Source organism: Sebastes umbrosus, chromosome 2, assembly GCF_015220745.1.
Source record: "Sebastes umbrosus isolate fSebUmb1 chromosome 2, fSebUmb1.pri, whole genome shotgun sequence".
Lineage (NCBI taxonomy): Eukaryota > Metazoa > Chordata > Actinopteri > Perciformes > Sebastidae > Sebastes > Sebastes umbrosus.
The window spans coordinates 3,160,680-3,174,413 of NC_051270.1; the positions used below are offsets into that span (position 1 = coordinate 3,160,680).

The 13,734-nt window shown below is 41.0% G+C and overlaps 1 protein-coding gene across 1 annotated transcript in view; it reads right to left on the reverse strand.

Annotated features, from left to right (window-relative positions):
• Nucleotides 1-2,398: 2,398 nt before the first annotated feature.
• The window catches only part of c1qtnf4 (C1q and TNF related 4), a 41,073-nt gene continuing 29,737 nt past the window's right edge, over nt 2,399-13,734 (reverse strand). Inside the window, exons 2-3 of the mRNA XM_037796356.1 lie at nt 6,970-7,331; nt 2,399-5,659 (exon numbers count right to left, since the gene is read on the reverse strand). Coding sequence (XP_037652284.1) covers nt 4,844-5,659; nt 6,970-7,326 — 1,173 coding nt within the window. The 5' untranslated portion in view covers nt 7,327-7,331 and the 3' untranslated portion in view covers nt 2,399-4,843. The remainder of the gene's footprint in view (nt 5,660-6,969; nt 7,332-13,734) is intronic.

Consider the following 13,734-nt stretch of genomic DNA (forward strand, 5'->3'; position numbering starts at 1 on the left):
TCTTTTAAATTATTTATTTACTTTTGCATTAATTTGTTATTTATTTATTTTATTTTTGCATTTATTTTTTATTTATTTATTTATTTTTAAATGTATTTTTTATGCACAATTTCCCCTTTACATTTCACCAAACTTATTTATTTCTGTATTCTTTTCTTTACATATTTCTTTATGCGTTTCAACCTGGGACTGTCACTCAATGTGTGGTATTTATTTCTTATATTATTTTTGCTACATTTACTGAAATATTTATTGAGTTATTTATTTATTTATTTTTGTATTTATACATTTATTTATTCATGCATGATTTTTCCTCTGCATTTCAGCCCTTATTTATTTCTGTATTCTTTTTTTTACACATTTCTTTTTATATTTCTTTATGCATTTTACCTCATTATGCAAGTGAGGGAACTGTCACTCAACGTGTGTCATTTATTTTGAATATTATTTTTGCTAAATTAATGACTTATTTATTTATTGAGTTATTTATTTATTATTTTGGCAGGTTCTACGTTCACATCACGGGTGCAATAAGAGTTCAGGTTTTACATTTCCTGTTTTTTTTATTTTGTCAAACATGTTCATTGAAGCATTCGTTTTACATGTAAGAAATACTCAAAACATTTCAAAGAGTCAACATGAGCCTGAAAACAAGACATGAGTCAAAATGTTTTTAGTTTTTTTAAATATTATTTTAGTTATTTATCCATCACGTTTTGGATTTTGTGTTTTTGGGAAAACACAATTTTGTAAATTTTTCCACCACATTTTGACTCATGTCTGCTCGACATAGTTTGTAATACACGATGATCCATGTTTCATTATCGGAAAGAAAGAAAGAAGCACAGACCGGAAACATCCAACATATCGTCAGTTACTGTACAGATAATAAAAATACACAGTTAACAGGCGTCGACGGGGGGCCCGTGAAGCTGCTCAGCAAGTCATGAGAAAGTTAGTTTTTTATTAATTCACTGTATTTTTCAGTTACATGCATGCATCACACTTCTTCAGATGAGTCACTTCACACACCACGAGTTCTGATCAGGACTTACTGAACTGGGTCAGGTCTTTCTGGAGCAGAGAAACCAGCGAGGGTCAGACCGTGACCGAACATATTATTATCTGAAATGAGACGCACTCGCCGTATAATTTCATAAAAATTAGCATCTCATTGTCCAAAAACTGTGTCACTTTCTTAGAAGTCGGAGCAGCCGTACAGGACAGTAAATTGTCGATTAGCAACGGCGTGGCGGAAAGAGACGCCTGGTAGAGAGCGTGAAGCCGGAGACTCGCCGTCTCTTATTAGTTTTTCAGAGGAGGTGTGAGAGGCGAGGCCGTCTTTCCTCGGCGCCGAAGAGGTCGCTGTGAGATGAAGACTCTCGTGACTTGGAAGGAGATTCAGCTTTACACTACTCTGACTGCTCAGTGTGCTTCAGGTTTTCCTTGATGGGGTTTTATTTTAGATATTTCATAGTAAATGTTAATTTTATTGCTGTAGTACGTCAGCCTGAATGCACTTCTTGTTTACAGACAACAGTACAGAATCGCTTTATACTATCTTTTTGTCATATTGTGATATTATTAACACACCCTTTTCTGAATTTTCTCTATTTATCTGTACGTATTCTGTCCAAATGTCCCATCTGGGAATCAATATCTTATCTTTGTTGTGCTGTAACCTACAGACAAAGTTAATTGCGTTAAAAGTCCAGTTATGAACGACACGGATTCAAGATTTGTGGCTGTGTTTTAGTTGTTAAAAAGTACATTCATCTTCATAATTATTTCCTATTTCCTATCTATATTCAAATACAGGAGACGCATTTCTTCTCCTACTTGAAAGGCCACCGTGGATGCAGGGCATTTATAATGTTTTGAGGAGCAAAAGGTCAAACTGAAGGAGCACGGTGGCCCTCATGGCCTCTGTGAAATTCCTGTCCTGCACTTTATCTTGTAATTGTCTTTAAATGCTCTCCTATAGTTTCTGTTTTACTTCTCATCTTATTTTAGTTTTATATACCTATTATTTGTTTTAACTTTCTCTATTTGTATTACACGGCTGTGTTGAATACTCGGTTCTGATTGGTCAATCACAGCATTCTGTGGTCTGTAATTTCTCTATAACAGACCATTGCTATGTATAACAGACCGTTGCTATGTATAGCAGATCGTTGCTATGGGCGCAGCTCTGATGTCGGACTCTGGTGGACCGTTTTTGTGTCAAAATATTGATTTCTTAAGTAAGTAGCCGTTCACCTGATGAATTTAAGTCCAATATTCCATCTCCTTTTTGCTCCGTTTTTGGTCTCCACCAACTCCTAAAGGAAATATCTGCTAAATACTCCACTATATTCACCAGCTAATCGCTAACTGTGTCTGTTATTTGGTGATTTGATGAGTGTTGGGGTGTTTTTTTTGGTTGGAAAGTTGATGAGAACAGTGAGAGTGAACCAAAACAGAATAATTCTGGGCTGTCGTGAGACTTTGGTCCATTGTTAACACAAAAATATTGTTTAGTGTAACTTTCAATGTAGTTTGAGCACCAAACACAAAACTATTTTCACTTCTAGTGTATTGAAATGAGGCATCAGAAATCGGGTGAACCAACCTTTAAAGTTAAAGTCCAATATATTATCATTTAAGCAGCTCTCTCTCTCTTGCTGAGTCACGTTTTGATGTAGTCAATTAGCCCGCTTGCAGTACAGTTTCACCTCCAGTTAACTGTAATAAAAAAAATTTAAATGTTCAATCACAGCGAAGTATCACTTCACACGGAGCCTCTCCAACAGAGAAGGTGATTTCATAAAGTCAAGGTTCATCACAATCTGAACAGCATCATCTTTCTCCCCCGGCGGTGTGAAATTAAACAGACATGCATATTATACAGCGGCCCGGGAGAAAAGCTGTTAAATTTTCCCCACTGTGGTCGCCATCTGAAGACACGAATTAAACTGCTGCTAGATTTAGAAATCAAATTACGGTCCAGATCCCCGCCAGGCCCGGAGGGAGGTGGCATGTGGTCAAACAGGCGGTGTATATATACGGGGACGGATACGCAGTCTTTACCCCCAGAAAACGATGTCAGCTTGGTCCTGTTGTCCTCTTCGCTCCCGCTGTGGTATCAGAGTATCAGAGCGATAAAACACTCCAGAACGAAGGAAAGAGAGACTCATTTTGACACAAAACACACTGTTCATATCAGTTTCACATGCCTCTAAAGACATAAAGTAAAGGAACGTGACTTGTTTTACATACGAGCAGAAACATCGAGTCGCTGACGAGGATAACAGATACAGAAATATTTCACTTCAAAATGAAAAATGTGATCACCTCCTCACCTTCATGTAGGATGACCAAAGTCTCCTACCGCTACTGCACTTAATGAGCCGGGATTATAGTTTTTAAAAAAGGTCATCAAATTTATTTAATCACAATTTAGTTGGTAATTGGACTGAATTGACATTTTGTTTTCACTTCAATTGGACTTTCCTTCCAACATTTGCATCAACTATTAATCATCTGACCGTGGTGTATTAACCATGGATTCGGGATCTTTTTTTGAGCTGCCACAAATCGCAATGACACACAAGTACGATATCTAACTCCTTGTGGTGGTTGCACTAATTTAAAGGGATAGTTCAGGTGTTTTCAAGTGGTGTTGTATCGGTTACTTATCCAGTAGATGGCGGCCGGCACGCCCCCAGTTTGGAGAAACAGAAAGGAGTACCAGCACGGGAGCAACGCAATGTACTGCTGTGGACGGGGGCAGCAGCAAAACGTATTTTAGACACCTAAAAAAATCAGTTTAAAGGGACTGTTTGTAACGTCTTACCCGAACTAACCCATTAAAACACCAAAAGTCACACAATAACACAAACAAACCGATCGAGGCAGCGGTAGACCAGCAACTCCTGTGTTCGGCGAGGGAAAATTACTTTTTTTGTTAATGGAGTCTGGTGGCTTTGATGACAGCATCAGTTCCCCATCAGAAAAGGATGATTGACGGCGAGGTATAGCGATGAAAATATTCTAAATATAGCATACTACTGCTACTACTGCTGTCTGCCGTAGGTACTACACTGACTATGGATAAGTACCTCTTTCAAAACACCCCATGCTGTGTTTCAATTTGTGCACTTACACTTGCTATTTTGAGTGCGTTCACACTGAGAATTATGGCAAAATGCAGTGCACTCTAAATACCCGGATGTTGTACTTAAAACAGTCGCTATCTTTGCTACGTAGTGGAAGGGGGGGGTTCCAAACCTGTATTAAACTCGTGAAAATGGTGGCACCGAACTATACAAATTTAAGTTATTCATGTGTTTTCTTTCACTAAGTACCACTATACTGTAGTCGGATTGAAGCCGCGTGAGATTTGAGGCAACACTACCCCTGTTGAAATCCACACACTACACAAGTATGTGTTGTGCAAACAGTGTACTACATGGAGGCGTACTAACGAAATTATCCAATTTGAGACGCAGCACCAAACCATTCCTTTAAAACGAGAGTTGGGCTGAGACACAGAGGGGGAAGCAGGTGATGATGAGTTTTCATTATAGAGTGAAATATTCAATTAGAGTTCACATTACTGTCATTCAAGGTTCCACATTTGAGTGTGATGAAGTCATATCCTGGGAAGCCATTTAGCTGGAAATTGAAGAGATTTTCATTAAGCTCCGCACTCAGTCCAAGGTCCCTGTGAAGGAATTCACACGAAGAGGAAGCGTCAAAGACATCCGCGAGAATTCTCCACTCTGCTCACAACCCACAAACTCAGACTTTTCCGCATGAATCCCCCCCACAATGTTCAGTCCCCAGCTCGTGTGTGCTGCAGCTAGGGTTTCTTGTCTGCGTATGATTGGCTGGTGGTGGCGGTGGTGTTGGGGAAGTCTGGGTAAACCAGGAAGCCCGTGAAGGTGATGTATTTGGCGTGGTTGCTGTAGGCCCCGAAGCCGTCCCGCTGGTGGGAGTAGAGCCAGACGGTGTCGCCCGGTTTCAGCGACAGCATCAAGCTCTGACTCTGCAGAGCTTTCTCGCCCTGGCTGTCGTCGTAGATCATCGCCTGCACCTCCAGGTGGTTCTTCATCAGCTTGACGGACAGCGTCTTCTGCGGCAGCTTGCCCACGTTGAAGGAGAAGTAGTAGGCGCCGGGAACGCGGCACGTGAACACCCCCTCCGTCACGTTGAAGTCATCCCCGATGTTGACGAACGCCGTGTCGAAGCTGACCGGCTGGTGCTGCGGCATGCCCACTTGGTCGACTCCCACGATGCTCTGGGTGCGCCCTACCGAGAACGCAGATCTCTGGTCGTCCTCTTCGTCGTCGTCATCATCATCCTCCTCTTCTTCTTCCTCCCTATGTTGCAGCTCCTTCTCCTCCTCCTCCACCGCCGCAGACAGGGCGTGCTCTGCGGCCTGGTTGCTGCTCAGCAGCGGGGTGTTGTCTTGCTGGGGCTGCTGGGAGTTTACGGCCGTGTGCTGCTGCTGGTGGGGGTGCGTCTGGAAGCCGTAGGTGTCGGGGTAGACGAGGTAACCGTTGAAGGTGGTGTAGTGTCCGGTGTTGCTGTAGAGCGCGTAGCGAGGGTCGCCATGGAGACGGAGCCAGACGGTGTCGCCGAACTCCAGCTGCAGCATGACGCTCTGGCTCTGCACCTGAGGACGGAAGACAGGCTTTTTATCATCCCAGTTTTACATTCACACCGAACATAATCCGATCATCTACCTCACGCAGCTCTGCGTTCGGGGGGGAATCCGGTGTGTAATCCTCTCTGTTCTGCTTTCATTCCCACCCAAACACAAACCCTCTGTGATAAAGAGACACTGAGACACCTGGAGAGCTTTGACACGATAAAAGACCTCCGTAGAGGGAAATACATTTATTTGTTTTCTTGTGAAGGGTTAGATGAGAAGCTCAACCAGGGGCCAGGCAGCAGTTAGCTTAGCTTAGCACAAAGACTGGAAGCAGAGGGAAACTGCTAGCCTGGCTGACTAAAGTTCAGAATTACGACAAACCAGCAGTGGTGGAAGAAATATTCACATCTTTTACTTAGCTAGTAAAAATCCTGCATTTAAATTCACACTTAAGTAAAAGTGCAAAAGTATTATCAAGAAAATATACTTAAAGTATCAAAATAAAAGTACTCATTATGCAGATTTAATAGATTTTAGAATATATTTAAATTATTCACACATTTTTGTATCTGTTCAAAATGAACCTTAAAGGGAGATTTGTCAAGTATTTAATACTCTTATCAACATGGGAGTGGACAAATATGCTGCTTTATGCAAACATATGTATATATTTATTATTGGAAATCAATTAACAACACAAATCAATGACAGATATTGTCCAGAAACCCTCACAGGTACTGCATTTAGCATAAAACAATATGCTCCAATCATAACATGGCAAACTGCAGCCCAACAGGCAACAACAGCTGTCAGTGTGTCAGTGTGCTGACTTGACTATGACTTGCCCCAAAACTGCATGTGATTATATTAGAACCCATTAGAACCCATTTTCATTCACTGATCTGGAGGTCAGATGTCAAGGAACCCCTTTGAAAATGGCCATGCCAGTTTTTCCTCGCTGAAGTTTAGTGTACGTTTGGAGCGATATTTAACCTCTGGCATTATTCTGTATTTTCTTATTGTTTACAACAAATGTGACCTCCCTACCCGGTCTCTGGCAAATCTTTAAAACAGGTCACCAATATATAGTTTCATTTTTTTAAAAAGTCTCAGTAATTTCCTAAAACAGCTGCTCACTGTAGTTTTTATCAAACGTTACTCAGACAGGAGGAAATAGTGCATTTATTGGGGACTATTTTCAGGGGCGGATTAATCCGTCTGTGATACACCCACACAATACTTGTTAGTGGATACATTCACTGATGGTTTCGGTCTTTTCATGGACCAGTGGACCAGAGATGAGCGGTGATTGAGAGAGGTGTGAAACTTACCTTCCTCTCCTCTCCGGCGTTCTCCTCGTACACGATGGCCTGCACCTCGTTCCTGTTCTTCATCAGCATCACCGACAGGTCCTTGTGAGGGAACTTCCCCACCGTGAAGGAGAAGTAGTACGCCCCGGTGATGCGACAGCGGAACAGGCCGGCCTTGGGGTCGAAATCCCCGCCGATGTTGACGTAAACGGCGTCGAAGGTCACGGTCATCTTGGGCCCGCCTTCCATGCTGTTGGTGCGCGCGACGGAGAACGCCGAGCGTAGCTCCACGTCGTCCAGCAGACGGGCGAAACCCCACGCACCGCCCGCATGGCTCAGGCACAGCAGGCCAATCAGAACGCTCGCCGGGAGCAGCATCTTATCTGAGGAAACATTAAAGAACAGAGGAATGTGAATAACCTACTTGGCAATAAACCTGATTCAGACTCCTGTTTTTCTGTTGTGGTCAGCTGCAGCTCCTCTCTCTCTCTCTCCGTGCCTCTCATGATACTCCTAAAGGGGGATCTAATAAATCTGATGTAACACAACATCAATACGGAGATCTTATAGAAGCCTGACGACTGTTTGTTGATTTTGTTGCTCGTAACTTTTGTAATAATATCTGTAATAAGTCTCATGTTTTCATTCACTTCCAGAATATAGAATCGCTGTCTCATCATCTCATTTCATACTTCACTTCTCATCATTACACATATTTGTAGTCAAACCACGGCACTGTTTTATGCAGAAGGATTTTCCAGTTTTTCCTTGACATTTTTTTTTACTATTAACACCTGAAATGATGACGGCACTTGCGAATAACAAGGTAATAGACCATGTAAACCGTACTTTGGTGTCTCATTTTTACCTCTTTACTTTAGATTTCAAGCTTCCTTTTACAAAATCAACCAAAATACTGACCAAGAGGAAGATCTTAGGTGGATAATATCGAGAATAAATATGAAACAGAATTGCATAACTGGAGACCAGTGGTCAACCTCTGAAGTCTGAGAAGTGATGTTTGTTCAAGTGTTCACTTTTCTGACAAGTTTGGTTTGATGCTATAAAAAGGGGGTGGGACGTCATGATTGGCAGCTTTAAGTCTCTCTCAGCTTGTGATCGGTTCGAGCGGGTGATCTCGATACCGCAGCTCCACCGCCCGGTCACTACTGCGCAGACTCTGGCTCTAAATTACGTCAAAATCTCAAGATGGCAGCAAAGAGACGAAACTCTGGTGTCGCTGTCGTCATTTTGGACCTTAAACGCTTATTATATTTATAATATTTTATTGTTCAACACAGGCCACTATTTCAAGAAAAAAAAAGTCGTAGTATTACAAGAATAAAGTCATAACTTTACAAGAAAGAAAAGTTGTAATATTACGAGAATTTTGGTAGAATATGGCAATGGCATGAAATATATTTTTTACTTTTGTACGGCACTTTGTTGGCGGACGTTTTACTGGCGTCCGGTAGTCACTTTCAGTCCAAAATGGCGGAGGCGTAGCTCTGCGGCTAGGCGCTGACGTTGCAATGGAACGAATAATTGACTTTCACTTCTTGGCAATATATGTTCTTTGTTTTGGTTTCACTTTTGTACAGTGGGAGGAAGTGGAGACGTGTTGTCAGTCTTTATATACAGTCTATAGTCCGTACCAAGAAAGTGCTGAGGTTTGATACACTACAGTCCTAAACATCACACATCACCACTCATTTGAGAAAAGAACAGACAAAGCTTCACCTCTCGAATGAAAGCACTCATTCGGAGGTGAAACATTTAAATCACACACATAGACAGACAATAATCACACAGTGGAGCGAGCATACATTTGCACCTCATAAAAACACACAAAACCGGCTTCAACAGATGTGCCTAAAAACAAAACACACACACACACACACACACGCACACACACACACACACACACACAATATCCCTGCGATGTTTTTGAGTCACTCAAGCAGACCGCTCTCAGCAGAGGACGTATTAATGTGTCTTTTATTAGCAGAGACAAACGCTCTCATTGTCTCATTGTCCTCTTCTAATGAACCAACAGGAAGCTGACACACACAGGTGGAGCTGTCAGCACTCTCACAACAAAAGGACTCAAGCGTATCGTGAGCAGAGCTACCAGACCCGGAGGAGCTGACTCCACGTTCAGAGCACACCACAGTTTATCAACCTACGGGAGGATAATATGAAATATATGCCACTGTGTTTAGAGGTGCTCCTTAATCTCCTGAATAACAAAAGTAGGTCGTGTAAAGCAAATGGGTTTTCTGTTTTAGTAGGAGGATTTTCTCAACACATAAAGGAACAATTCATCCTTCAGTTTATCACAAACATTCAAATTATACGACGAAGTATTAGGGCCACATTGAGGGAAAAAAATCTGAGATTCCGAGAATAAAGTCATAACTTTACGAGAAAAAGTTGTAATGTAATGAGAATAAAGTCATACTATTTCAAGAAAAAAAGGTCATAATATTACGAGAATAAAGTCATACATTTATGAGAATCAAGTCTTAACTTTGCAAGAAAAAAAAGTTGTAATATTATGAGAATAAAGTCATAACTTTATGAAAAAAAGTCGTAATAATACAAGGGTTAAAGACTGTGAGGAGTTGTCATGGCTCTCATATTATTTACTGTAATCATTAAGAATCACTGCTTATCGTACCATGTTTGATTCTGAGTACATCGTCACTGAATGATAGAACATTTAAGCGTTATTAGATGTGGTATTAGTTGTACTCTTTAATGTCTTCGTGGTGCACTGCATCCGTTTTCACAGTCGCAATGCATCACCCCCAAAGCCTTGAAGTTATTTACTCTTGGAACTAAATGTTCTCCTTGTATGTTTATACTGAATCGACCTCTTTAAATGGAAACTAATTATAGCGGTTGATTGTACTTAGGGCACTGAGGCACAACTGATCGTTTTTGTCTGATTACTCGTCCCGCTGCAGCAGCCGCAGCAGCAGCAGCAGCGAGAGGAATCCATTCTGCACCAGCACCGGCTCCGTATTATAATTCTCCTTCATGAATCTGAGCACACTTTTTTAAATGTGTGAAATAATAAAAAGACAACAGCAGTGTTCGTCTAATGGCAGCTTGCACTAAGAAACGGTGTTTGTTTGTCTGTGTAATGGCAGCAGTTTTAACTAGTCATGTCGACAGACTGCACTCCTCAGAGAGTTTGATGCTTCAGGTTCAAACAGCAATGAAAGAATAGATCAAACAAACCTCTTCCATAATGAGCACCCATGGGAGTTAAGCACAGAGAGCTGAGCTGAATAGAAAAGACTGGAGCAGAATTAGACCATGCAAGTAGAAAAAGTACAGTTAGGATTTTTTTTTATTATTTTGACGAGTCACTTACTTCTTCCATATTTATGTAAGTATTATTATATTATTTTAGATTGGTCACATTTTGTTGCAATAGACAATATTTATTTCATTAGATTTTGGAATGACTTGCATACGTTTATATGTTTTAAGCATGATTCAGCACATGTGTGTGTATGCACCACGTGAGTGTGTGACGATGTCTATCGTCAAAACTAGGGATGCTCATTTTGAAAAATGTTCTTAACCGATAACCGACCCTCGTTAACCGATTATTAACCGCGCCAGTGTTGAGTCTGGAAATCTCAAGCCTTGGGCCAGGAACAGCTGAGATCCCAGCTCAATGTTCTTCATGTTCAATTTTAATGGTGTCAGAAAGTCAACACGGGTTACTCAAATGAATCACTTGATGCTGTACAAGTATTTTGCAAGAAGCAGAGTTTTCATCGTGTTTAATATCAACAGACACAAACACAACCAAAACCCGAGCCGGTCCGGACACGTCCGTCCGGACGCAACTGCTCTCGGGCTTTACATCATAACCTTATTTACTTGGAATAAATAACTCATCCCTCCTATCCTGCCATCATAAATTCTAGTATTCTTCAATTCTACTGGTCTCTGTCAAAATATCTTACTAATCAGCATATACCCTATGCCATACATATGATCTTGGTACCTCCTCTGCCAGACATTATGTCACAGACAGATTCCCTGTTTTGGGCCACCCTGCAGCTGCAAGGTTACTTGGAGTTTACATTACATCACTAGAGCTGTGAGTTACAGCGGCCAGTGTGAGTATTACAGCACTGGGGTCAATACAGCAGCACTATGATTATATGCTGTTTCAGTAGTAAAAACAGGGTTATAGGATTAATACTTTTATCATTGTTTATCACAATTTTATATAGTTAAAAAGGGATTACTTCTACACCAGCTGCAGTGTATGAGCACAACAGACAACTCCATAGTCTAATAATGACATCGAGTCAAATTGTGACCTTAAAGTCAAATCAAATCGTGGATTTGGAGAAAGATGTGATGGGAGACTCTTGGGTACCCACAGAACCCATTTTCATTGAAGAGACAAGGGACCCCTTTAAAAATGGCCTTTTCAAAATTTTCTTCGTCAAAATTTAGCCCAACTTTAGAGCGTTATTTAACCTCCTTCCCTAACATGCTTGATACAAATGGATTCCTTTCTAGTTTCATATGACATCAGTACCTTCATTCTAGCTCTAAAACTGAACCTGCTAGAGCAGGGGTCAGCAACCTTTACTATCAAAAGAGACATTTTAGGCAAAAAAATAAATACAAAATCTGTCTGGAGCCGCAAAACATTTGAGCATTGTGATGAAGGTAACACAGTTTATAATCTTAGTATATAGTATATAAGTCTAATGCAGTAGGGCCCAAGAGCAAATGTGCGACGGAGTATTAGGGCCACATTGAGGGAAAAAAATCGGAGATTTTGAGTCATAACTTTATGAGAAAAAAAGAAACTAACACGTAAAATTACTACTTTATAATATTATGACTTTATTCTCGAAATCTCAGATTTTTTTTTTTCCTCAATGTAGCCCTAATACTCCGTTGTACCGTCGTACCATAGACCTACAACAATGATAAATAAAAATGAAAATGTAAACAAAAAAACAGTAATTCATTTCCATTTTTAAAAATCCACAGCTAAAGAGACGCATGTGGCTCCGGAGCCGCAGGTTGCTGACCCCTGTTTTAGGAATATCTTGTGTTTTCACATCAGCCATTGCACCCTTCTCGTCATGTGTGGCGAACACACACACACACACACACACCAGCAGCCCAACGCTGCTCCTTCAGGCGTCACTCAGCAGAGCTGCGGGGGAATCACTCGTCCATGCAGACAGTGACTGCTCGCCTGAGACCAGTTTGCCTCGGATGACCCCCTCTAAGATCATCCGAGAATCCTCCTGATAACACCACTTTCCATTTTGTGTTTCGGTATTACATTAAATTGGCATGAAAACATATATAAGTGGAATGAGGATGGCAGATGGATTTATACTAAATCCACTATGTCACCTCATCCTGAGGCTGCAGCACGGACACAGACTCCCTGTGTCTGAAATGTTTAAACAGTGTGACCGACTGTGAGGAGACCCCAGATCAGATCCAGGACTCACACTCTTAAGTCTGCCCGAGCCTCTGGGAATCCCCCAGGAGGAGCTGGAGGAAGCTGCTGGGCTCTGGGAGGCTCATCCTGTGGGGATTGTAGCTCTGACCCAGATAAACAGTGAGATACCGGATGGATGTTTGGAGATTAATAATTATCAGCAAAAAAACATGCTATTAATATATATTCCATTAGTCAAATTAACCCTCTGAGACCCACAATAGACCTGTTTTTGTCTTTCTTTAGGGCGGTACAAGGTCTTTAGGGGGAGATAGCAGGTCAACAGTAGATGTCACATAGAAGTGGTGTACATCATCTGAAAGCTGGGAACCTGAAGATTAATTTGAGATGCAGCTTAAATTGTAAAAATGTATAAGGGTTTAGAACATTATGATAGAAGTATATGATGGTCATCCTCATGCTCTATTATTTCTCATAAGTTGTTGCAGCAATTTTTGGGTTGATACCATTTGTTGCACAGATTTGGTGCTAAATTTAACCATTTTTTTAGCATTGGAGAATTGATAAAAATGATCAATAATCCCTCCAAAATACCACATTAAGACACCAAGACCTTTAGGAACACCATAGAAAAAGCCATGCTGTGATTTGGGTCAAAAACTTTTTGACATTTGGAGATTTCTGCAAGAATTGCATTTTTCGAGGATTGGATGGTGAGCACTTCTGTTGTTTAAACTGCTCAGAAACCCCCTTATTGATAATCTAAATAGGAAAGCCATCCATCCTCTGAATGCTCTAGGTCTCTAGTTTGTGGCTGTAAAGTTTCATGAGGCTGTGATTATCCTAGAGGTCACCACAAGGTCATTTTATACTGTGAGGTCAAAAAATGGTCTCACTACAATGAAATGTCTCCTATGGGGACTAACATCATCACACATGAATACAGTTGGGCTCATTGGATCCACAAGAGTCTCAGCTTTACAGAGATACACAATTTATGTAATTCAAGACTGTTTAGGGACCCCAGTATGCAGAAATATTCAAATTTTAGAATAGGCAAAATAATTTATATTGCATTCAGATAACTACATGTGATTATCATAAAGTGGGCATGTCTGTAAAGGGGAGACTCGTGGGTACCCATAGAACCCATTTACATTCACATATCTGGAGGTCAGAGGTCAAGGGACCCCTTTGAAAATGTCCATGATAGTTTTTTCCCGCTTAAACGTAGCCTAACTTTGGAGCGTTATTTAGCCTCCTTCCCGACAAGCTAACGTGATATGGGTTCTTTAGGTTTTCTAGTTTCATATCTTATCTGC